The sequence below is a fragment of the Rhipicephalus microplus genome, chromosome 6, assembly GCF_043290135.1.
Source record: "Rhipicephalus microplus isolate Deutch F79 chromosome 6, USDA_Rmic, whole genome shotgun sequence".
NCBI lineage: Eukaryota > Metazoa > Arthropoda > Arachnida > Ixodida > Ixodidae > Rhipicephalus > Rhipicephalus microplus.
The window spans coordinates 132,981,145-133,003,214 of record NC_134705.1 but is presented as its reverse complement, the minus strand read 5'-3'; the positions used below and the strand labels follow the sequence as shown (position 1 = coordinate 133,003,214).

The following is a 22,070-nucleotide window of genomic DNA, read 5'->3' as shown; positions in this document are numbered from 1 at the left end:
ATCATTGCACACCTATTTACAAAATTTCGCAGCCGAATACCATTAACTTTTATCGTTATTCAACTTTTGGACAGGAACACCAAAACGCTTCTAGCACTCTTTATAAAAGTCTTTACCGCCTTTAATTTACCGCTGCGTCAGCCACGTGCCCTCGGAGCTCATAGACCGCTATCGCATGGCCTCGACCAGAATTTTATAGGCAGCGGTTGCGACAAACTGTAGTTTTGTTTTCAATCCACATGCCTTCAAAACGAAGACGTTTTTTGCTATCTATGATCCCAACTACCGCGGTTCTGTCCACAGAGCTTACGGAAAGCAGCGCTGCTGACTGGTCGAGCGTTGGCCACGCGCACACTTTCCAAATTCTATCAGTAACGTCGTCGCCATACATGATCATGTAGAATGACCACTGTTTCGTCCCCAGCGGTTGTGGCGACGACAACCACACGCACTGTAGAAGACTGTGCGTGGGCTGATCGCCCGCGTACTTCCAAAGCTTCGAGCACGCTGCTCTTAACCAGTCTTCGTTCGACGGTTTCACACTAAAGTTCATATCACATGCCCCACATTAAAAAAAAGTGTTCAGAACATTCAAATTTCGGCCCATGGGACACATGAATTTAGCTGGGGAATTCCACGAATTCGTATCTGCCGCGGTTTTGCATCACTGAGATTTTGCGATTAACACCTCTTAAATTCATTTATAATAAAATGCGATAGGCTCGCAAAAAGCCTGGAACGGACTGACCTGCATTTTTGTCAATGCGATCAGCTCTCGCACATAAATTTCCATTTCCGGGAGATTTTCATGGCAACCGTACTATTGGAAGAAACAGTCGAAATCCGGGAGTCTCCTGGACAATGCAGGAGACTTGGCCGGTATGCGATGATGACAACACCAATACATATTGTTTTCTCTTGGTGGCGGACTATCGCACAACGCTGTTTTTGTAGCCTCCGCAACTAGGTACGGCAATGCGCCATAGGAGGCCACACTCTTTTACTAATTTATTTTTTTTATCGGAAATGAAATATTTTATGAAAAAATTTCAGCAAGATTCGTAAAATCGTAGGTGCGGTCAAAATTCATGCATAGAAAATCGGAAGACTTGGCAGGTACGATAGACGTGCATCTGCCAGCAATTCTTCTCATTGCCAGCAATTCTCATTTGTAGGATGTGTGTCTAAGAAGCAAAGTACAACATATACATTTTTCTAAAAACCACTACTTTAAACTAGGGATTCCGGTATCTCTTACTCCCATTTGTCTCTTACATCAGTGTCTTTCAAAGGGGTTTGACTGTACAAAATGTCCCTCAAACAAATATGCAACAGCAACACTAAAAGCCACGACAGAGGCAGTTGGGCGCACCTCCTCTGCGTATCCGAGGCCCGCTGCTTGATGGGTTCCCCGGGGGCCGTTCCACCGGCGCTTCCACCGTTGACGGTCGGGTGGGCGGCCTTGTCCTCGGGCGCATTCCCAGAGCCGGCGTTGGTCGCAGGTCCCAGCCCCAGAAGTGTCCGAACCCGCGCCGACCGCACGTCCAGGATGGTGTCCGTGTAGCCTATCTCTTGCAGGTACCTGCCGAGGAACATGCACAAGTTCAGTCTACGGTGGCAACTGTACCACAAGCAAATGAACTAGTAGCCCCCTCCACCCCTGTACACCCCCGCATTCCAGTAGTTCATGATTTTACTATATACTCTGGGACAGCTCGTCCTGGCAGAGGATCAACGGCCACAGAGGCGGGCCTTCCACACAAGCTGATCACTCCACAAGAAGCACAGCAACTGATTTCAGCTCTGGTTGCAGTTTTGCTTCCTCAAAGTGGTGACCCATTTAAGAAAATATATACATAAGAAATGTAAATGGGACAAAAATTTCAATTGCACAGTGCACAGCAAACGCTCATTGATTCGACCCACATTAATTTTGAAGATCAGACTTGGGAGATATGATCCTTGGTCATGGCCACCATGTGCATGGCATCAAACTCTTGTAATTTGGCCACATTCGACCGCAACCAAATTCATTCATATCATTCTCAAAGCCTGCCCATACAAAGCACTGTAAATGTGAGAAGCAAAAGAGCGAAAATAGCGACCGCAACCAACAGACCTGAGGCAACAGTATGCATCGCCAATTTGAACAATTGGTGACCATGGCTTCGTCCACAAGCGAATCTTGCACTCGGCAGTTTCGTTTATCAATATGTGCGCAATGTCACAAAACTCAAACATGGCAGACACTGTTGAAGATGAAAAGCTTTCAGCTGTGATGGTGCACTGGCACAACACTCATTTGCTACAGTGATGAACAAACAATCAGTTGCAGGCCCTTTTACCTGCGAAACAACTACTCGCGTGCGCGTGGTGGTCGTGGCAAGTACATAATAAGGATGAGGCACAGAGGACGTCTCACAATATTTATGGCGAATTCCACTCGTCGAGCGGGAGCAAGTTTTCTTGCTCCGTGGCTGAGAATCTGCATTCTGCTGGTAGATTCAGAGCAAGTTCGCATGTTCCACCGGCAGATTAGAAGCAACTCCGTGACGGAGCGTTCTGCGTGCTCCGTCTTGCAGAGACGAATTTCGCCGCAACTCCGAGAATGCATTGCCGTCATTTTTGCAGAATCGGACCTAGCTGTTGCCTGCGACTGCCTTGAGCATTGTTTTTTTTCCCCCAAGGCAGTACCCACTGCACGAGTTTACACTACTAAAATGACATTGTTTGATGCTGTTGGTTTGCTTCTCGCTTTGAGCAACAGTGAGAGCACCAGTAGCAGCAGCGAGGACGAGCCGCACGTGCTTTCCCGCCGTGTGCGCTGCGGAAGTCTCGACTGAAGATAATCGGCCATGTCGAAGTTTTCAGGACTGGTTTGGTGACGTATGTGTAAACAACTTCCGGCGCCACCTAGGGGTGGGGCATTCACGTGTTCCACTCACACATCTGGCTTGGCGCAATCCGAGTGCTTGCTCCAGGATTTCAGCGGCCACTTCAAATCTACCAGTGGAATTTGCCATTAGACAAGGAAGTCTGGTGGCATGGTCGCAATGAGAACCAAATCGCAGGATGACGAAAATTGCGGCTTTTACACTGTTATGCAAAATAAGAACTGTACTCGCATGTTCATCAAGAAATCCAAGTTAACTAGCCTTTACTGTATATTTCAGAGCCACAATTTGTGCAGTACATCTTTCTTGTACAACTAAAGACCGAGCCTGCAGCCACACACGGACCAACACATGTCGGTGATGCCATGCTTGCTTTGGAAAGCAGGCAAGCAGAAAACGTGGTCCTAAGAAGTGGGAACTAAAATCCTTCCAAAGTGAGCAATAATATTTGCAACTTTTCGAAACTGTTTTGATCTCATAAAAAAATTTCTGCAAAAAATCAGATAATTACAAATAAGGCTAGGTCCCAATTCTTATTCCACCAGCACATGTGCATTTTAGTTCTGTAGCTTCCACAGCACTGCCAAAAAAAACTGTGCTAAAGTAAATGAAAACTGCAATGGCTTCAAGCAATTAACAGTGGTCAAACAAATGTAGCCAGAACCAGCACATTCACGCTTTCTAAACCAAATTTAGATGGATAGCGTGCTGTTCCTACATAGAACTCTCGCCACTTTTCAGTCACGAGTGAACCAGCCGCAATGAAATAGCGCTCTCTTTGGTTCAGAGCATCAGTTGGGGCCACGTGTCGATTTTCTAACAAGCGCACATTCTTGCACAGCCATATGACTGGCAAAAAAAAACTAGCGTTTTGCATGCGAGCACAAAGGGGCGCCCTCAGATCTCATAATCTTCGCGCACAGCGGCACGTTCCTTTTCCCGCCAGGACCGAGGGTTGAGACCAAGAAACCTTACGACAGCTGTTAACGGCGAATCTTGTTCTCACCCAAGCCCATTTTTGTAGTAGTACTACCAAATTTTAGAGAATGTGGGGAAGGAAAAAAAAGAGAAAAGAGGAGAAAAAAAAAGTAAAGCAAGGAAATTGTAGGGAAACCGAATAGCAAGGCTACTGGCTCCAAACCCTCAGGTCAAGGATCGAAGGACCCCGCTAGCGAAGGCAGATTGTAATCACTGGGCAACCCGCTTTATGCATTCCAATTAGCTTGGTCACAAACAAAAAACGCACACACACTTGTTGAACCACTGTTTAATGCCAGTACCATAGAGTACGTTTCAATTTCTTGAGGCCCAATCAACTAGTTTTCACATAAATAGCTCAAGAATTTTACTTTATTTTAGTGTCTTAAAGAAATATATATACCTTGCATACAATATACGTACAAAAGAACAGCAGTGTTCATGAACTGAAACTGACTGAAAGATTGTGAGTTGGTAAATGCTGCTGATTAGACTGAACATGGATTGTTGAGAACCTAGAGTTGATTTGATTGATATGTGGGGTTTAACGTCCCAAAACCACTATATGATTATGAGAGACGCTGAGAACCTAGAGTGTGTTTGCTTGTGTGTCCAATGAAAAGCTGATCTTTGGTGTTCATATTTGCTGCAACTACTTTGAAGAACCCCTCACAATCTCTATTTAAACAAAAGAATGGAAGAGTTCCGTCTCCAGCAACACCACAAAGTAACAGTGATGCCAATGGCCAGCTTCCCAAAACGCAAAAGCAACCTAATGAGAGACTTTCAAAGAAGCTCTTGAACTTTCTTCAACCATCTGCACGTTAACCTCGACAACTGGTTTTGAATGTAAAAGCTGCTACAATAAGTGTGCATCACCGTACAGGTCTTTTTTCAAATTTCTATCACTTTTTTTCTTTTCTCACCAGAAAGGTGGCGTTACAGCAGTGTATGAACTGCTCAGGTCTAAACTGCTTCCCGGTCATGCCTTCGCAAAAGCACAGCCTTTGAAATGTTTCTGTGTTAGCCAAAGAAACTTGTAATCCCCATGGAAGCAATGTTTCTTCCCACCAAAAGCAAATACAGAATGACGTTCGAAATGATGCAAGCAATGCTCTAAATGTGATTTAAACATCCTTGAAAGCGAGCTCACCAACAAGAATACATCTCAACTTGTCTACTCACTGTGCTCACATCTGCTCTACGAAGCCAAGGTTGTGTGCATGTAGTAAAGCTATCGTGTCTGGGAAATTTTTCTAAACATTTACCAAAATGTGCAGAGGCTCAAAGCGTGTTATTACCCCACTCCTTATTCTTTGCAACAGTCTTAATGATGTACGTATATTTTTTTTTATTTATCAAAACTGCATGGTATTGAAAATGAATCCCTTAGACAATACCCCCCTATACATATCTGTGCCCTCACACAAAAAAAAAAAAAGCCTTGTTGGCAGTAAGTGTCCAATGTTATGTGCTGTGCCCATGTCCGTGTGTTAGTGCTGTTTGTCTTTTTATGTGGCTCCAAATGTACCACACCACAAAAACCACACCGATCACAAGTGACACTCACTGTCTTAAAAGTTGGCGTCCTTGCCTCCACGACACGTTGCTGTTGCTCGTGATGAACAACTCGCCGTCCATGGGCTCCTCTGCAAACGGAAATGATCAGTCGAGTCTATTGCCTGTGTCCTTATGCAAAAAATTATGGTGGATGCCAAGAACAAAAGCAACTTAAGACCGCGAGCATTCACTCTAAGCAAATGAACTGAAAAAAAAGGGGCTGGGCAAGGGAGACAGGTAATAAATTTGAACTCTGATAAGAATTTAAGCCAGACCTCCCATGTGCGAAATGAGCACACTTCCGAAATGTCACGGTGGGTACCTGGTTCAAGCTCAATAAAAAAAGTTCCTAGTGAGCAAGACTTTTCTCCAGCGCTTTCTCCCCAGCGGCATCCACGAGCAGTGGAAACAGTTTTGTGCAAGTTAGGTTAAGATGCTCCTACCAACCCGTATTTTTTCAAGAAGATGCTGTCGTGGTTAGTGCTACATCCAAATACCACCCAGACCTGGTTTTACAACTCGGTACAGGTGTCGAGTTCTACTACCTCTCCAACTTGAATTAAGAAAATATGTGGGGCTAATATAAGGGGAAGATATCGTGGTCAGTGCAAGTGCACCTAAGCGACCAGCTTCCTGGTGGCGCTATCTACCCTCCCGTTACATCACTGCAATGTAAATAAGAGGTCAGTCTTTACTCTAGTCACGAGCTGGCTGGTCGTATTTTGTCTCATTCCTGGCTGTACCTTGATACGCCTGCACATTGACATATGCCCCATCCCAACAGATTCGAACACGTCCGGTTAATATTTTCATGTTCCACATTTTAAGGCAAAGGTCGAGTGTTCATTTTTTAAAGACAATCACGCCCAATGTACTAGTGATGACCTTAGGCAGCAGTCCTTTAGCGCACCAGAGCTAATGGACTGTCTGTCTGCTCGAAATTAGCAAAAGGCAAGGCAAAGATATTCTATGCGGTGAGTCTCGAGATAAGAATTTAAAATGAGCTCAACCTAGGAGATTGCGCAGCGTGCAAGTGCCCATTACCTTTGTTGACATCGTCGAAGACAGGCGCCTTCAACTCTGCGGGGTTTGGATCCGTGTCGTACTTCAGCTTGTGAGACTTGATCCTGCAGATCAAGACCATCGCCAGTTGTGCATTAGAGTACACTTGCATATGCACGCAACTGTGTAGAGTGCAGTGCTGGTACAAATGCAGTCTACGGGAAGCAACGAAGTCCTAATAATAATTGTCGAAGATTTAACGTCCCAACACCAGGATACAATAAGGGACACTAAAGTGAAGGTCGCCAAAAAATTTCTATCACTTGAAGTTCTTTGAGATGCTCCCTAATCCAAGTACATCAGCTTCAAGCACTTTTGCCCTGTAAAAATGTGGCCGACACAGCCGGGATTTAGTCCCGCAACCTTTGGGTCAGCAGTCGAGCACCATAACCATCACTGTGGCAGGTTACAGAAATCCCATGACACAGTGCAAAGCACAGCAAATGAGCCATTGTGAATTTGTGCTGTCAGTGAACAACTTTAAGAGAGAGAGAGACAAATGCTATCTGTCTTTGCTAGGTGCACCTTGGGAGATTACCTGCCTTTTGCCCATATTGTAAACATTTAATTTAATTTGTGTGGGCTATGGTAAAAAGAATTGAAAAACATCCAACGTGGCTACTGAAAAATGAACAGCTAAAATCCTGACACTGCATCTGCATGCAGGCGCAAAGGGTGCGCCCTCAGATCTCATAATCTTCGCACACTGTGGCACGCTCCTTTTCCCGCTAAGACCGGAAGCCGAGAGCAAGCAGCCTGGTGGTGTAGCAGTTAATGGCCAATCTCGTTCCAACCCAAGCCCATTTTTGTACTTGTATGACCCAATTTTGGAGGACAACTGCAGGGAAGAACAAAAAATGAAGAAAGAAAGGAAAAGTAGAAAAGGACAATCGTAGGGAAGCCAAACAGTAAGGCTGCTCGACTCCTAACTTCCGGGTCTAAGCTCGAAGGACCCCGTTAGCGAAGACAGATTGTAATCACTGGGCAACCACTTTGCAGTCAGCACGAGATGAGTTAAAAAAGAACCGAGAATGTGCCACGAGATTGATAGAAATAGAAGATCAAAATTTATAATGATCGCACTGAGCACGCTGTTTGCAATTTATGTAAAATACTTTTATAGTGACACAGAATGATGCCAAAAATTTTCGTGCAAAAACGGAGAAGCTTTACAACAACAATAGATACGGTATATACGGTAAAGTTACGCAAGTACACTGTTATTAAGAGTGATACATTATACTACTTGCAAATGAAGTATTTACTTATGAGGTCATTCACAATCTATGCATATTCAAAATTGTAAAAGGTAATGCTAAAAAAAAAAGAGAGGTGCAATAGTAACTAGGAAGGGGCACACCCATGGTGGACCTTTTCGTTTCTCATCACACGGTGGCTCACACAAATGCTGTTGTAAGCGCGGAAGTTCACAAGTGAGCACTTGATATTCTGAGGAATACTTGTTGGAGACAAGTGCATTCAGGGGCTGTGGTAACATGATCTTAAATAAAACCATTTTGCTTTCGAAAATAAAACCTGGCATGTGCGTTAGTTACAACTATAATAACACCCATTTCTTCAACAACAACTGCTTATTAAACAACTATTTTTTAAAGGAGCACTTACACACAAAAAATTTTTCACACTTAAATCGGCTATGATCCACTTACTATAGCTGAAAACCTCATTTGCAAGAGCGCGCGACGGTTATTTATTTAGAGACGTTTTTGGAGTGCCCACTAGCAGTGTTGCTTTCATAGAGCATTGCGCAAGGCTGGAGCACCTCCGGTGTCAAGGTAAACGCAGCTGGCCATGTGACCACGCAAAACTATGACGTAGGCATCACGCCCGAGAGCAGGTGCCACGGTGAGAGAGAGCACAGCCAGCACACACAAAGCCGCAGGTAAGGAAGATGAAACCGCAGGTAGCGCAAGCAATCAGCGAACACAAACTTCTGACGTAGCTTTGTTTACATTTCCGTTGCATTGGTGCTGGCGTCACGAGGTGCTCGGCATATCGCTCAGTTATGCATGTAGTGTGCACTTTTGTATAAAATTGATTTTAGATATGTTGTAGGCTGTATTTTCCCTTGATATTTTGTAGATGTTGTGTATGTCGCCCTATAAGTCTATCTCACTCATTATCTTGTCTTCAAAACTTTGCATCATTGCTCCTTTAATCAAGTAATTTAAATGTCACGACATCAGCAGTTGTCTAAATAATTAGGAATAACATACTTCATAAAATTAGTGCACCCGTTAGGACTTTCCATTGTTCATAGTCTTAAGCGCGTCAACCCAGGTATGATAAGGCAGGTTGTAGCGGAGGGCTCCGGACATTTCGACCATCCAGTGTTCCTAAACGTGCAGCAACAACTTGCAGTACACGGGCCTCTATCACTTCACCACTGTCGAAGTGCTACTGTAGCAGCTCAGTTAAAGCCCACAACATTTTGGGTCAGCAGATGAGCACTGTAACCACTGTGCCACCATTAAAGGCTATGAGAAAATTAACACCATTCTTCAGAGACTGCCTGTGCCACACATTTGACCACAAGGTGTAAAACACTGCATTCTCTTTGCATGGAACCACAAAAGCGTACGCCCTCAGATCTCATAATCTTCGCGCACTGCGGCACATTCCTTTTCCTGCCAAAACCGGGAGTGGAGAACTAGTAGCCTGGCGGTGATAGTTAATCACTAATCTCAATTGACTCGACCCCAGCCCATTTTTTGAACTAGTAAAGCCTAATTTCAAAAAAAAAACTGAGAGGAGAAAAATAAATGTAAGGCAGTGAGTAAAGAAAAATAAAAGCAAGGGAATTGTAGCAAAGCCGAATAGCAAGGCTACTAGACTTCAAACTCCCAAGTCAAGGCTCGAAGGATCCCGCTGACGAAGGCAGATTGTAATCACTGGGCAGCCCACTTTGTGGTTGGTTCAAATGTGGACACACTAACAGGGCATGCACACGGTTTTTTCAGCTTTAACTGGATTATGGCTGCAAGGTGCTAGAGGCACGTGTAGCGCAATCGTTGGCAGAAGTCCAAGACGAGCTATGCTAAAGGGCACTAACAGCCAACCAAGCATGGAGAACAACAATATGCAAGCTTTCGCTTAAAGTGCAAGTTCTCAGATTCATTCCATTTATACTTGCTTGCAGAAGTTTAGTTTTTCTACCTAAAAACTGATGATTGTAACTAAACATGAAGTAGGCTAAAACCTCCTTTAAAAAGCACAAGGTAGCTATACTAAAAACTAGGAAGGGCTCATTGTCTGGAGTCCCCTGGAAATCGTCACCTGCCTGCTTACCATTGCATTTCGCATGAGGCGTTCAATAAAGCCACATGCTCAAAATATGCCAAGCTCTTATGAAAGAAGAAACCATCTCAGAAAAATGCATCTTTTCTACTTAGTTGAGCTTTCACTTATTCCTTTAAAATGCATTTTACTCAAGATTTACTTTTGGGCAACTTCTTGAGCTTAGACAGGATGTTCTTGGTACTTCCGATAGCACGATCAGGATTAAAATTTGACCACATATTATCCTTAACACGTGAAGAGTTCAAGTATCTATTTTAAAACTTGATATCTTTCGTACACCTCGTACAACCTTGAAGTAAGCAATTAGTATGGGCTGAGGATTCTAAGAATTCTGACATTACAACTTTTATTGTCCATTAAAATGTCTTATATAAACTTTTTTGACCGTCACTTAAAGTCTACAGTTAATGTGGGGAAAAATGAGCTATTAATGGCTCAGAACCATGAAATTTTAGTGGCATAAAAAGTTTATCCTAAACGAACAATACTTTACATTGTTATGGCATAAAATGAAAACTGAAACTTAATATAAAACCAATTATATACTTGAAATCAACATCAAAGCGCATACCCAAAGAAAAAACTTGATTTTCAAATCACATCTCCCCATAGGAGCCCAAAAAAAAAAAGGTTTAAATGAGTGCCACTAAAACATTTTTTTACTACATATTTGAATAAGCTGTCAGGAATTTTTTCGATAATGTTATAAAACATTAGGCTGCACATTCTGAAATTTCACTTGGAAATTCGAACAAAGCACTGCGCAAACAAAATACCCCAGAAGGGAATATGATAAACCCTAAAGAAGAACAACCTTGCAACAGCCAGAAGCATACTAGAAAGCCTGCAGAAGACTTTTGCAAAAAAATATACAAGAGTTATCGTAGGGGCTACTTTTTTTTTTATGACCACCAGAAAAAAATGTTCAAATTATACTGTTCTGAATGAGGTCCTTAAGGGTACTCGTGAGGCACACACAGGGTGTTCATAAGGTACTCACTGATAGGAACTAAATACTTTGCAGATGAATTGGGAAGATGTTTACGAGTTAAGGTGTAGTACGAGATACCACGCATTTCGACGAAATGAAGCATGCCTAATTCACCAAAAGTCACCTGCACTGTGGCAGATTGGCAAAGGCTCTAAAGCTTGAAATAAGCACAGCAGAACATCTCTTTCCATTTAAGTAGAACTGCTTCACTGGTGAAAACACCCTTGGGTGAATCAGTTAATTCACAGTTTACTTCTGTTAAGTTTACTATTGACAGTGAATAAGGTGAAACAATGTTTCTTCAGCACCATAACACTAGAGGATGAAATGCGTCAAAACCGATTCATTTGCTTCTACAAACGCATCTGTATGGCATCTGCAAACTTATGGCATCAGCAAGCAAACAAAGAAAATATGTGCAGCAAGCTTCGGGGCACCCCTTTCATGTTCTCTCTATCTCACCATTGCTGGCAACACAAACAAGAAAGTGCAATGGCAGCGGTTGCCACTCACCGAATTTGACTTTTTGCTGCAACATAAATACACAATTGCTACATCTATGCCATGCATTTCAACCTGTTACGCCATTTGAAAACGTGTGCAATATGTATTGCGAACAAGGTTTGCAAAGCTCCCCATCCCGACACCTGACATGCCCGTCCATGCGGTCTGATGGCTGAAATAGAAACAAAAACTAAACCCTAATCGGGTATGCCCACGTTAAGTACGAAGACTGCCTACACGTCAGCATGTAAATAAGCTTGAGAAAAAATTGGGGGACCCTTAAGCTTCACCTTTAAGGGTTGAATGCAATAGCAATACCCAGTTCTTGGCATGCACTGCAACCATTTTACGTTTTTTGTTGTTGTGCGACGTTCCTCGAGGAGTTCGAATTGCAGATTACTACAGCATAATCGATAAAGTCGAAAGTGGCTTGTGTCAGTGAAGCTTTCGCATATGGCTGCACTTGATATAATAGGTAGCATGCTTTAAGGGGAGATGCGCGTCGAAAAATCGCGTTTTTCGCGGAATTTTTCAGTTTTGAGATTTTACCTGTAAAATTATCTTTGTATATTCAGCTACAACTCCGCAAAAGATCAAGGCGAAATTCGAACGAGAAGTTAGTAAAAATTCTATTTTATTCAGCCACGGTGGCTCGAGAAAGAGCTAGTTTCGTCGCAAATCAGCAACATTCGATCGTCTCTTTCTCGAGAATGCGGCATCTCCCGTCATTGCTGTTTGCTTGGAGAGGTTGAGAAAGCCTTCGTTTAGCCTACAGCACCTCCCTCAGTTTCGCATTTTGGCCCAAAATAATAAAAAAAGGCACGTTTTGGCGCCTGTTTCAAGCGTTTCTACTGGACATTTAAATCACGTGGTGCTCTAGCGGGGCCGCCCGCTGCGGCGAAGCACCGAAGCCTGCATCCATCCTTGACTGTGTACGGCGACTCGATCGAACACTGTGGCCCTTTTCCTGCGTTTTTTCAGTTATTTCGTAATGAACGAACCGAAAAAGCGCAATTTCCGAGCTCGGAAGGCTCAAGCGAAGATCCCGTACCGAGTGCGGCATCGCAAACCTCTACGGAAAGTGACAGCGGGAAGCAGCCGCTCGACGCCTCTGGCTAGCCCTAACCAGCACGGCGGCCACTCGGACGAAATCGACGCTGCGCTGAACTTTGTGAGCGCTTCGGAGGTGAAGATTGGACTCTTCGAGAACGATAGAGCAGCAAACGATCGGAACTCTGCGAGTGCTGTGATATGCTATATCAGTGCGCTTACGGTGCTGATAAGTGGAGCTGCTTGCCCTGCGTGCCACAACTGTACCCTCGTGGTACGTGAACCGGACGAAAAACGGAAGGGTCTCTCGGCGTTTCTTGAGTTGCATTGTGCGAACAGTGAGTGCCCTGAATCGGTACTTTCTTCTGTGCACACCTCGAGCCGTGTTGTGCCTGGTGAGCTTGCGAACGGTGCTAGCGGAAGCCGGGAATATCGGAGTGAAAGCTCCCGTGACAGCTTCGCCGTAAACGTCAAGGCAATGGTAGCTGCGCACGGGATTGGCATCGGGCACGAACAGCTTTCACGTTTTTGCGCCATTCTTGGCTTGCCGACGCCGTTACATCACAAGAACTTTATTGCGATCGGCAAGAAAGTTCATGCTGCTGCCATGAAAGCCGTGGAGGAAAACATGGAGAAAGCGAGAGTTCACACGAAAGAGATGGTCGGCAGCAGTGATGTTGCCGTGATGTTTGATGGTACGTGGCAAAAGTGGGGCCACAAGAGCCATAACGGCGTTGGCACAGCTGTGTCTGTAGACACTGGCTTCTACCTCGATTTTGAGGTTCTCTCAAACTTCTGCCTTGCGTGCAGCCGGCACAAAGACATCGGGAGCGAAGAGCAAGTGTGGCAGGCGTACCATGACCCAGTTTGTGAGAAGAACGTTGACTGCTCCTCTCATGCTATGGAAACTGAGACAGCAGTGCGCTTATGGACGCGGACTCCCTCATATGAGACACCGTTGCGCTTCACCACATTTTTGAGTGATGGGGACAGCAAAGCCTTCAATGCTGTCTTTGAGGCCAAAGTGTACGGTGAAACATCCATCGTGAAGGAAGATTGCACCAACCACGTGGCCAAGCGCCTGGGCACTTGAATTCGCAAGCTCAAGACTCCTCTTCCACGTGGCGAGAAGTTGAAGGACGGGCAAATACAGAAGTTGCAAAACTACTACCGCATAGCCATCACCAGCAACAGGGGCAATGTCCGGGAATGTATCGTGCCATTTGGGCATCACTTTTTCATTCGAGTTCGACGAATGCAGCCAAGAGCCACAAATTCTGCCCCGAAGGAGTTGAATCATTGTGCAAGCACCAGCGGGTGGAAGCACTTGGAGAACCCGCGCCAGACCACACTCCGCTTCTGACAAAGACACAGGGGGAGGAGGCTCTGCTGCCTATATACAGACGTCTCACGGAGAAGAAGCTTCCCACCCGCTGCTTACAAGGGAAGACTCAAAATGCAGGCAGAGTCCCTCAACAGCAAGATCTGGTTACTATGCCCGAAGACGAAGTTTGTGTCCAAGACAGTAGCGGAAACTGCAACTGCCTTCGCCGTTTTGTGGTATAACTGCGGTCATGGCAGCTTTGACAAGTGCTTCAGGCGATTAGTATTCTGCCACCAGAAGAGCTTGTTGCCCTGGGAAGCTCCCGTGACCAGAGGAGAATGAAGAAAATGTCCGTCCGCCAAACTGCTGAAGCTCGAGTCCATCGCCGAAACCAGGTGAAGAGAGCGCGTCTCACGGACTTTATTCGAGAGGGTGCTGAGGGGCAAACATATGGGCCAGGGGAGTTCTGAACAGCTGTGCTGTGTTTGAGACATCATGCTCTATTTTTGCAAGAAATTTCATGTGCTTTCGTCACGTTTTTGAAAAATACAGATGTTTGAAACTTTCAAAAGCATTTTTATCCATTTGTACTTTTCAGCATTTTTTTCGTTTTGTGCACCACATTTCAGGTACTTCAAATGGTCAGATCTGGATGAAATTTTGCACACAGCCTCTTCAAAGTGTGTAGAATGTCGATAGCTATATGCATTTTAAATATCTCTTATACATTTTTTTTAAAACAAAATTAAAATGTTGACTCACAGCACACAAAGTATGCACTTTTGGTATTCCTGAATTTTTTAGAAATATAGAAATTATTTCAATAAATTTTAAGTAGTATCTAACATACTACTTCACCTAACCAGCAAAATGAGCTATTGCAGGCTTCTCTAAACAAAAATCTATTATGAAAAAAGATGTGCACAAAAAGCCCCATATTTTTCTCTTGAGAGGTGTCTCGCACAAAAACTAATAAAGCTACATAAGAACTAAGCACATATTTGGAATCAGCGTTACAAACTCAGTCTATGACCAAAGTTTCATAACTTTAGGTATAATATTAAAGAAAAAGTGTTTTCGAGGAGTATCTCCCCTTAAGGAGAAACATGGCCATGGGAATTGTAAATTCGGATAATACGTTCAGTTTTTCAATTTTCTTTTTCTGTAATCCTGAGACGATGTTTTATATCATAGTGTAATTTTAGATCAAAATAAGCAGTAAAGTTGACAAAAGCATTTTACTTAGGGCTGTTGTCAAAGGCTATGTGAAAAATGGGCATAGCAAAATGCAAATTTGCAGCTTTCCCTTGGCACCGTGCCACCATATTGGCATCATCGTAAGGAGGACAGATTGGAGCTCAATATAGCCACAAAGATGCCTTTCTCCAATGAAAAATAAAGCCAGCTTCCTTGTGAGTTCCATTTTATCAGCTTCAAGCTGCAGTTTCTTTGAGCTCCATTTTCTCAGGTTTCATTTTTTGAGCAGTTGTCGGTCATCCCTGTGCCATTTCACAACAAAATAAGCTATAGCCATTTCGTTTCCTGAACTTAGATTGACACATTGGTGAGTGCCGTAAGGCTGTCCATATTTGCGTGCACATTATACAGACTTTTGTAAATGGCTTTCGTAAAAGTTGTTGGTAAGACAATATGTCCAGGACATTTCAGAAAAAAAATTGTGTGCTTACTTAAATATTAAAAATTAACCAATAGCATTACGACCCAAAATAGACCCTTAAAAATATCCTTGTGCTTGTGCAAAGATTTCGACGGAACTTGTGTCTCATCAGCCAATTTTTGGGGGGATATCTATCAAGTATTGTAGCTCAAAAGTTGTACTAGACAGCTCGAAACAGATTTCAGTTATAATACCAGCACAACAAATGACATCTGCATGCCGAATTTGATCCCTTTAGCTTCATAAATAGCAAAGATAATTTTCATCGCCACGTCCCCCCCTTACACCACGAGCAATTATGCTAGGGAAATGTTTTCGAACTTGCTAAGCACCACCACACGGTCTTAGGGGAATATGCACAGAAACACCTGTGCTTTTTGTAATGGGCGAACGGCTTTAAACCACCGAGTCTTTGCTATAATTAAATTTTCCGACACCCGATGGCAATGCACGTTTGTACCCCACAATATTACTGCGATATTACATGTTGTATAGAAGAAGTCTTATAGAAGAAACACGTTTGTAAAGCATAAAAATTATTTTCACAGATTTCCAAGCAGAGGCAGTCATTTTCACTGTACTTCTAAGCAGGTGCATAGCTGTGTGGTGGAACACCTGCTTGTCATGCAAACTGCTTGGGTTCTATGCCGACTCGGGCCCGGAAATCTTCGCAATTTATTTGCATCTTTCAATTTTATTGGCCATGGACAAGATGATTTTTCGCTTACAACAAGCCCATGCCCACGCCGCAAGTTCTTGCAAAATTAGCTTTTTATCACATTAATAATGGCGCATAGCAACGCTTTCAAGCTACCAAGTCCACACAACTTTAACACAGCCGTCTAGGCGGGAAAGCCTGTGGTAATATGTAGAGAAATAAAGCCTTTCGGTAGCGTATGTAGGCCACAGCTTGCAGTGAAAGAACAAAGCAAAGCACAGGTGGTCAAAGGAATCGCACGAGTACACTCTCGTCCTGCGTACCTTTCCTGCTTGAGGGCAAACTCAAGCATCTTTATTCGCCTGATGAGGTCGTTCTTTAGGTTCTCCTGCCCTTTGCGCTCACCCTGAAGAAATGCTATCCTTGCCTGCAACAGACAAGAGGAAAGGCAACATTCAGAACCATCACAGAATGACCCGAGTCCATTGACTAGCAAAGCTATTGTAATGTCTAATGCACACTGCAAAAAAATTAATAAATAGGCGCATTTCAAAAGACAGCGTAAGCTTTGCTTGGTGTATGATAAGCCTTGGCATGGCGTCACTTTTAAACCAATTAACTGTCCGCGTTTTTATGTCAAGCTCCGTTAGTTAACATGGGTAAACTGTGGTAATACATATTCACTGCTTCAGATACAAGTTTTCTGGCAAAAATGAAAGACAGGTACAATATGTTCATGAACTGCATAAAAAAATTAATAAATAACCATGATTACAGAAGCAAGAATATTGTGTGGAATGTGCCAATATATACTCTGGTGGCCCATGCACTTGCTATAAAACTATAAGGACAATCGACATGCTTACCATGTACATACTTTTGACATATGATAAGGCACAAACTAAGAGTTTGAACAAACTAACTCCACTCTAGTTTTCTTTTAATCTAAAACACACTACTTGTTTGCTTTTTGATTCATGATACAACTTTAACCCACCAAATGCTTCAAACTTTTATTTGCATATACTCAAATGGAGAAACACGGTATAGTGTCATTCTCTTGTGTTCTTCAACAAGAACAACTTAAATAGAATACAAACTTGAAAAAAACAAAACAAAAACCCATTCTTTAAGTCAGCAATGCATAGCAGTGCACCAGAGCACCCAAGAAAGGGAAGAGTTCCCAGCTCGTAAACCAAGTGGCACTCCCACTATCTTGAAAGTATGGGGAGGGAGGAGGCCTGTAGCTAGAACCGTTCAAACAGCTTGTCCCTTTCTCTCGCGCAGATGAGTAGTCACGGTCATGCTGGCTTCGGAGAAGGAGACAAAGCGAGTCTGCAGTAGCCTTGAACCGAGCCGCACAGCACATGGCACCGTGCCGTTCAACCCCCTTCCAAAAGGTTCGGCATGACGACGCAGCGTTGAAAGAACAAGAAAGCTAAAACGAGAGGCACACTCAACTCGGCCTTTGGGCGCAGTGCCAAGAAAGCACAAGCAAAACCAAGTTAATAAGCAGGAGTAAGAGAAAAGATACAAGACAAAGTAGAGCACCAAAAGAAAAAGAGAGTAAAGTCTAAGGAGGAGTACGAGCAAGGAACCCGTCTTCCTGGAGGTGCACGAGGAAAAGAGCCACGCGAGAGCAAGCCCACCTCAAGGCACCAACCTTGGCCCGGCCCTTCTTTCACCGCTTTGCGACACGACAGCAGAGAGACAAAGTGTCATGCTCTGCCACAGTCCGCTGACGTTCAGACGTTTGTGCAACGAAAGGGGGCAAAAAAATTTGTCCCTGTGACGTCTGCGCAGTTTGCGACATTTGAAGACTGGAGGAAATGAGGGAAGCGTCAATGCCGCTCCTGCTGTTAAGTGGCATCTATCCAAAGACTGCTTTGATGCTCTGCAGAGTTAGGTTTGGCACAACACGAAAACAAGTGGCAGGCCAGCTAATGATACACACAAAAAATAAAAAATCTCACACATGTAGAAAGACAAAGGGGTTATCTACATTCATTATGACACTGCTTTTATGTGTGTGTGCATGGCAAGAGATTGCCATAACGTTAACAGAATCAAAAAAGAAGAAAGCCATCTACATAAGGCAGGACAAAGATTGGTTTTTCAAGCATTGAGAAGTTTACATAACTTCAGCTTCAGACTAACATTAGCTCCAGCCACGATCTCATCAGATAGACGCGTTACATTCGGCAGTTTTAACCTCTCTTCAACTAATAACGTCAACGACTTCTCATGACCAGACTACGAGACTACTACGAGATACGAGAAATCAATATAAGGAAAGAGCCCACAACTAATGCTAAATGTTTGATGACTGAAGCAATCCATAAGGAAAGAGCCCACAACTAATGCTAAATGTTTGATGACTGAAGCAATCTGCCCCCTATTGGTTTACCAGTGCTGATTAAAGGAGCCTTAAGTATATCTTAGCTTAACTACAATGAAGGAAGCAAATTAATAGGCACTGCCTCTCTATAATACTTGCAGATAGTGTGCTGGCAGGCAAACCGTTTACAGCGTATATATATGTATAAAAAAAAAACAGGGCATCTTCCCCAGGTGAGTGATCATTGTACTGCGTGCTACTGAATTCAACTCTGCTCATCAAAGCTACTCACGCACACAACCTAATTGCTTAAAAAGCCTTGTCCTCAGAAACCCTTGTACAAGTAGACCATTTGTTTTCATAATGAAGAACAACACATTTTCAATGGCGATTCTTAGATAAGCAAGTTTGGTCAAGGTACAGGAAAAAGTTGTACAGCCTCCAGTTGAACGAACTACCAAGGATTCTCTCTTTTGCACCATGAGCCAAGCTATTTGCGAAGTCCAACCTGTTAAATTCACAACTATTTAATGGGACACTAAAGGCAAATACCAAGTTGACATGGATTGTTGAAATCGCATTCCAGAAACCACGTGATGCTTGTTTCATGCCAATGAAATCATTAATTTGGAAGAAAATCACATTTTAGTGGTCTGCATAGAGCTAGCACAATTGGAACAGCCTGCTTCCGTGAACAGCGTTCTGACATAGCATTTCCCAAGCCTACAGTATGGTCCAGAGAAAATAGGGGCTGTAGTGGTCAAATGCCCAGCGTTGAAAACAGTAAACAGAACTGGCGTCGTTCAAAGATAATGTCAATAAATTGAAGGACCCTTAAGCTTCGCCTTTAAGAGTTGAGCACGATAACGATATCCTGTCCGTAGTGCATACTTCGAACACTTTATGCACGAAATCTTTTTGAAAAATTGCTGTGCACCCACTACGTGGTCTTAAGGGAATAGGCACAGTAACCTGCATGCTTTGTGTAGAGGGTGACAGGCTTTAAACCATGAAAAATCATTATGATAATAGCATATTCCAACGCTCGATGGAAATGTACGCTTGTACCACGCATTAATATTTCAATATTTAATGTTGCATTGTGAAGCCTGAAAGTTACTTTTTCAACATTTGCGAATTGAGGAAGTTATTTTTTCTATTCAAAAGCAGATGCGTGGCTGTGTGGTAGAACACCCACTTGCCACGCATGTGACCCGAGTTCGATCCCCACTCAGACCCAGAATTTTTTTTTTGTTATCAATTTTTCGGTCACGCACAAGATTACGATTTTTTGCTTACAACCAATGCCGCCTACACCAGCATTTCTGCGAAACAAGCTCTTTGACGCAATCACTTTAAAAGTTATTTTTTTTGCATGAATTTGCAAAAGTTTCAATTTATTCCATCTAGTAATGCAATGAAAGTGGCTCAAGTACGTGTGATAATTTTAAAGACTCCTCACTGCTTCATGGGGCTTCCCTTCCAGAATGTCCCATTGATGGTGTGAACAGAGTCCCACAGTAGTACAGAACGCAGTTACTTGGTAATGCATTGTAAAACAGCACGATAACACAGGGACACAGCAAGAGGATCACACGGGTGCTAACTTTAAAGTGAGGATTATTTTTTGCAGGAAGAGAACATACATGAAAAGAATTGGTCATGCACAATTACTCTGCCCAACACAAAAATATAGAAATATAATCAAGAATTTCACTTCATCGTCAGACAGGGATAACGATAGGTGGCTTAGGCATTTATCACCGAAACTTGCCATGAAAATAAAAAAAACTTCAGCTACCCCTCTAGCTGTTTTATCACCGTTTCGAAGTAGAGCAGTAGTGTCACCAAAACACGGGGTACATCTGCATTTCTCACCGTGATGGGACAGGATCTCTTTCTGACAAAATAAATGTCAGTTTGAAGTTAGCACTTGTGTCACCCTCTCGCTGCGCCCATGTGTTTTTGCACCATTTCACAATACGTCGACTCCTACACTTGCCTCAACTTTTTTTTTATTACTAAAATGATGCTGTATATGATGATACTGCTTTAGACGTTCTCAAGACCTCTCACTCTGATAAAGTGTGATTTGCCTTTATCGTCCCTTACAAGGTGCACGTTTTCCGTGTGGGTCACGTCACCGGCATTAATATATACACTGCTATGGATGGCACCGACACCCTGCCACGCTGAAGTTGTAGCGGCAAGGATTTGCTGTCCAACTCTTCCAAGCTTAAGCCCGGCAAATCGGCTAGCACGGTCGTGGGTTACACACCGAGTTGCTTGCCCAGTGCCCACTTCCAACGGCCCGACCGGTGGTTGAAAGGTTGTCGGTTGGCTGCTCAACCGAACTGCGAAACGCTCCAGAAACGATACGCGCTCGCCACTTTCTCTCCCCCTCCCCCCCCCCCCCCACGACGGGGAGAAAGGGCGTCGTCAAGCCAGGGAACAACAAACGGTCAATGAAACAAAGCGCCAAAACCCGCGGTCGGTCGCAGAGCCTTCAGCCTCGCAACGGGCGAAAGCGGCGTCCTTTATTAAACGGAGACGACCTTGGCGGCACCGCACTCGCCCGCCCTGCACGCTGGGCGGGCCATGGATCGTCGCGCCGACACCGCCGGAGCGCTGTTTCACGCTTGACTTGGCCCGGCCAGCGGCGGGCGCGCCGATCATAGCGCGCCGGACGCGGCGCGGAACGCCGAAGAACCGCGCGCGCACCACTACACAAACACGCGCGCGCGAGCCAATCTTCGCGGATCGTCGACCCCGAGACTTATTTTTTTTTTTCCTAAATAGCTTCTTTCTCCCAATGCTCCGCGCATGGTCCAATGGTACACTATCGACCCGTCGTTAAATCTCCGCTCGGTGGAGAGGACCGTACTGGGACAAAAAAAAAAAAAAAGAAATCTTCCAACGTTTACGATTCACCTGCGCGCCGCCCTTAACCATACTTCAGGAGTGCGGAGTGCAAACGCTCATAAGCAGAGGGAAAAAACGAAGTATACAAATTCAACCCACGAAGCTGCCATGCGCAGTGTAAGAAGATTCTCTCCGCTGATTTACTTAAATACTTGACTACGTAATCTGTCGCTTCCTACCTAAAATATAACGTTTGGGTAAGCGATAATGTCGGAATCAGCGATAAACATTTGCCAGCATGCTCAAGTTTCCGACCTGGAAACATTCCTGTATGGTAAAATAAATTTTCCTCGGTGTGTGCAAGTCCTTTATAACATTATGCAAGCGAAAAAAAAACGCAACTGACAGCGACGGCGGTGGGTGCCAAGGGTGCTTATATTTACTTATCCGTTGCTCAGGTTGCAACACGACTGTTGGCACTACCGGCATAAAATCTCGCAGATATGAAATCGTAGGTCAGTGACCGGCCCTTCAATATTTTTTTTTTCTTTCAACGACAGTTGTTAACGTTCCGAAACAACGAAACACCGCAGTAGAGGGGCCCCGAAATTTTTCCACCACATGGGGGGTTCTTTGAAGTGCGCCTAAACCTACGCATACGGGCACCGAGCACGTTCGCGTCCGTCGAAAACGCACCCGCCACGGCCGGGATTCGATCCCGCGACCTCTGAGTCAACAATCACGCACCGCAACCACTACATCCCCGTGACGTGTCGACCTTCCAATTCTTACACAAAAAAAAAAAAAACGCGTGCCAAGATGTTAAGATGTTCGTAGAGCCCAACATCGT

At 44.0% G+C, this 22,070-nt stretch overlaps 1 protein-coding gene across 3 annotated transcripts in view; it reads right to left on the bottom strand.

Moving 5' to 3' along the window:
* The window catches only part of LOC142765516 (striatin-3-like), a 107,113-nt gene that overhangs the window by 36,758 nt on the left and 48,285 nt on the right, over positions 1 to 22,070 (bottom strand). For all 3 annotated transcript variants that reach the window (XM_075866625.1, XM_075866626.1, XM_075866627.1), the window contains exons 2-5: positions 16,344 to 16,447; positions 6,477 to 6,559; positions 5,443 to 5,521; positions 1,373 to 1,582 (exon numbers count right to left, since the gene is read on the bottom strand). In XM_075866625.1, the coding sequence (XP_075722740.1) occupies positions 1,373 to 1,582; positions 5,443 to 5,521; positions 6,477 to 6,559; positions 16,344 to 16,447 (476 nt within the window). The remainder of the gene's footprint in view (positions 1 to 1,372; positions 1,583 to 5,442; positions 5,522 to 6,476; positions 6,560 to 16,343; positions 16,448 to 22,070) is intronic.